The sequence below is a fragment of the Squalius cephalus genome, assembly GCF_949319135.1.
Source record: "Squalius cephalus genome assembly, chromosome: 1".
NCBI classification, from domain to species: Eukaryota; Metazoa; Chordata; class Actinopteri; order Cypriniformes; family Leuciscidae; genus Squalius; species Squalius cephalus.
Genome location: NC_137122.1, coordinates 6,706,268 through 6,710,740, shown reverse-complemented (window position 1 = coordinate 6,710,740; position 4,473 = coordinate 6,706,268). Strand labels below are relative to the sequence as shown.

The 4,473-nt window shown below is 35.5% G+C and overlaps 1 protein-coding gene across 1 annotated transcript; it reads left to right on the top strand.

Annotated features, from left to right (window-relative positions):
• The first annotated feature begins 930 nt into the window (after window positions 1–930).
• LOC307169279 (uncharacterized protein) lies at window positions 931–3,996 on the top strand. Its single transcript, XM_079889818.1, has 4 exons — window positions 931–943; window positions 2,480–2,558; window positions 2,640–2,765; window positions 2,848–3,996. The coding sequence occupies exons 1-4, from the start codon at window positions 936–938 to the stop codon at window positions 3,895–3,897; spliced, it is 1,263 nt and encodes a 420-aa protein (XP_079745944.1). The 5' UTR covers window positions 931–935; the 3' UTR covers window positions 3,898–3,996.
• Window positions 3,997–4,473: the final 477 nt, after the last annotated feature.

The following is a 4,473-nucleotide window of genomic DNA, read 5'->3' as shown; positions in this document are numbered from 1 at the left end:
TAACACAGGTAAACCAGTCAAACCAGTGGCCCAGTCACATATGTTATCCAACGTGCCCGTTTTAATATGATGCGTATATTTAACTATATATGAATATTGTATTCTTCCGTGAACTCGTTTAGTGGAAAACAAAGTCTGCCGGTAGAGTAAGGAGTTCCGACATCTGGTTGAACGAGTTCTTCCGCATTCAGGAGTAAAAACCCCTCAGCTGTTCTAAATCCACTAAAAAACGGCTTCAAGCGACTTATTGCTTTATAAAACGGGTACTCTATAAAAATATTCATTTTAATGTTTATTTTATTCAGAAAAGAAACACCAGCAACAAAAATATAACGTTATAACACAATATTCTACAGGTGTCTGCTTTTTTTGACGTGTTCTGTCCGTCATACAGAGGCTCATGGAACCTTCTAGTTTAGACCAGTTCAAATGTGGTCATTGTGGACATATTTTCAACATCATTTATGGTCTCATTTAGATAGGCCTGGTAACACTTTATTATAATAATAATGAATAATAATCATATAAAGTTAAATACAGTTTATAAATACAGCTATAAATGCTTTATTCTAGATTTAAATAATTTTATTATCATAGTGCAACATTATGATTATTATTAACATTATTATAATTATCCTACTTTATTCTGATCAATTTATCATTTCTAAATGAAGTATTGCATTATTTACAAACCAGTTATTTAGGAGTTGTCAGTGGTTCATAATATCACTTAGAAAGTCACAAGTGTAAGTAAATTATTAATACTAAAATGTTTACATTAGTATTACTGCGCAACTTCCGTTTGTGATGCTTTGTTGCTCAATGTGTCGCTTGGCCACCTCCTTGGAACTACATTGCTTGGCGGAGGAATACTAGTTATTCCAGCTGTAACTATAAAAAGACATCACACACAACGAAGACTTCACACAAGAACAATGAACAGGTAGGTCATACAAAACTATTTTCTTATGAATGAATGAAGGAATGAATGAATGATAAATATGTATTTCAAACTATCATAAGAAGAAAGGAACGCATAAATAAAATAGATATAGGCTACAAACGAGTAAAAATAGAAGATGTAGAAAAAGAAAGGGGATCCGGCAAACATGGGTCCGACGGCAGCGTCGAGTCTCTGGCCAGAAATAGCCGCGGTAGGACGGCATTTCGGTAAACATGTGTAACAGAACAGATGATGTCAAAGACGCATGTTCAACTTTTATTTTCCAAATATTTATTCAACTATTCCAACGGGTCATGGCCATTATGTTTGCTGGGAGAAGCCCTATCAACACGAGACTTATCATAACCAAGTCCCAATCAAACAAGAAATATCAGGGCGTGAAAAAAGATCAGAACAGACGGTTAATAAGCGTTTATTTCAGCAGATTATCAGTCACCTTTAAGCTATTGAGCGCTTTATAGAAAAGAGATCGCTATGATAACTCTTGTTATACCATGGTCTGGGTGAATACTCGATTCTGATTGGCTGCAGGGTGTCCATTAAAAAGTGATAGAGGACACCTAGTACCCGTGCTCCTACTGTATAGTCACATTCAAATCCAGACTCAAAACACTTCTGTTTAGATGCATTTACTGATTGAGCACTGTGCCACTGTTCGTCCGACTGTTTGTAGCCTACTGTATTTTATTATATTTTTCTAAACCGTTTTAATTATTCTTATTTCTTTTTATTATTTTAATTCCTTCTATGTAAATCACTTTGAATTGCCATTGTGTATGTAATGTGCTATATAAATAAACTTGCCTTGCCTAGTAGGCTAAATAAACCGTCAGGCATAACCAGGGAAACCAAGTTATTGTTTGTAAAAACTTTAGATTTCGATTGCAAAAAGTAATTAAAATATAAACTAATGTTTTAAAAATGTGTTATTTGGCAAGTGACCATGGTATAAGCGGGTTAATGCCCTTCGAGGTGTCCATTGTCAGGTATTAATGGACTTCGGCGGAGGCAACCGTCCTCCGCGCACGCCTCTCCGTCTTCCATTAATACCTGACAATGGACACTCGAAGGGCATTAACCCTTACTTACGCTAATTTCATACGGTGTCTAACACAACTTGTAAAGTCAATCAAATATACAGGCAAACGGCTACAAGTTTATTTAGTTTAGTAGTTGATAGCTTATGTTTTTAGTAGTTTAATCGTAGATTGTTTCTAGTCTGATTCCATCACTGTATAAATCTTTTCGACTATAAACTGATGACTAATGCTCTGCTTTTCGTGCTAAAAAGAAAACCAACCAGAGCCTCAAAAACACTGCCAGCTTCCTGAAGTTTTCTCATACCTTAGCCCTGCCTGTTCACCAGAGGAGCTATGACTATGTGCGTCATACTATAGAAATTGTGACAGAGTTTTGGGTGTGTGTTCGCAAGGGCGTAGGATTGATTGTGCAATTGATGGAGACGGGGACATCCGTAGAAGCAAACAATCAATATATATATTATCTCTGTATCAGCTGCGGTCCAGAGACGGTGAGAGAGACGATGGACGACTCAATCGAGATGCTTAGTGGCAACAACCAGAACTCTGCTCAGGTAGATCTGTCATACAATTGTTTTATTAAATAAACAATGTCAATATATTCTCTGTGTAACTGTTTTTTTTTATGTTTATAGTATAATTCCCAGAGGAATGACAATGACAACCCGGTTCTCTGTATCAGCTGCGGTCCAGAGACGGTGAGAGAGACGATGGACGACTCAATCGAGATGCTTAGTGGCAACAACCAGAACTCTGCTCAGGTAGATCTGTCGTACAATTGTTTTATTAAATAAACAATGTCAATATATTCTCTGTGTAACTGTTTTTTTTTTATGTTTATAGTGTAATTCCCAGAGGAATGACAACAAACCATTGTTGTCAAAAAGCCTTCGACCCACAGAAGTCCGTGTCTACTTCGATCCACTGAAGATGAAAGACAAAATATTTTTCAAGGACACAATCCCTATATTTCACCTAAAGGGTGAAAAAGACATCTTTGCAACAATGCTGGACAAATCCTTTGTAGTGCGCACTAACTGGGACTTTTGTTCTGGTTCTGAGTTTTATTTTAATTATGATTCTGATTTTTATTTTAATTATGATTCTGATTTTAATTTTAATTATGATTCTGATTTTTATTTTAATTATGATTCTGATTTTTATTTTAATTATGATTCTGATTTTTATTATGATTATAATCATAATTATAAGTTTCATTTTCATCTTTATTATCATTTTAATTTTAATTCTGGTTCTGATTTTGTGTCAAATTCTTATCATGGGCCTATACAAATTCAAGACATTATTAGTAATGTCGCAGACATTAACACGGGAGAACCGATCATAATAGCAGATTTTAACCACTATGCTGAAGTTATTTATTTTCTTTCTGAAATTTGGTATAAAAACCCAGATAGGCAAGCTATCAACTTCTCAGTTGGTAAATTTATGGTACAGATGCGACCAGACGATCTGTACTGCTGTCCAATCAAAGAAGGTGACAAAGAGATATCTGTTCATTCCAGAAATCTTTCTTATACGAAATTGAAAACATCAAAAAAATTCAATAAAAACTGTTCTAAGACTCTCTGGAGCTTAATTAAGGGTAATCATGGCAAAGTTGATGATTTTATAGAGAACGCTGCAGACGCCACTGCACTGTGTGCTGTTTTATTCTCAGAAGTTATCAGGTATCCTAACGTGTTTTTCCTTAACCTCCTCATGATGGAGAACTTTAAATCGTGGGATGAGTTTATAGACCATCATCCCATGTTAGCAGGGGGAACATGGAAAAAACAGAATCAGAGTAATTCTGTCCCAGAAAAGGTTAGAGCAAAAGAAAAGAAACTCCTTCGCACTTGTGCCAGGAAAATGAGTAAAAATGATTGTTAAAAAAGAAGCGTGAAGTTTTGACACTGTCACACATGACGCATGTTTTAACCACTCTGTATATTATATTGATTTTATGTATATTAGAGTTTTAAGAGGTTTACATGTTGTCTTAGTCATTTTATTCCATTTTATTCCTCTTATCTTTTGTATACGTGCGTGTCTTTAAATGATCATGGGTCTGCCTGTCATGTGAGCAATCAGGAACAAGACAGTTGTTACGTCTTCCCCTTAATCTAGGGGTAAATAGGGAACGACGAACAAAGAAAAAGTGGAGAGACTTTGAGAATCTCCAGCTCTCCAGTCCCAGAGTCACAGAAGAAGGAATGAATGAACCAACAAGTTTATTCTCTCATGGCGTGTCTGCCTTTTATTTAACGTCAGCAGGCGTTATAAAAAGAAAGATATAAAGTAGAGAAACATATTACAAAATAAATTCAAACAAAAGTATTACCTCGGGAGGAGGGCCCAAGTCAAAAGAAAACAAAACAATACCTCTAACTACAAAGGGGATAACATTAACTTACCTATACAAAACAAAAAGCAAAACAAAACATATAACTTCCCTCACTCCCTAAC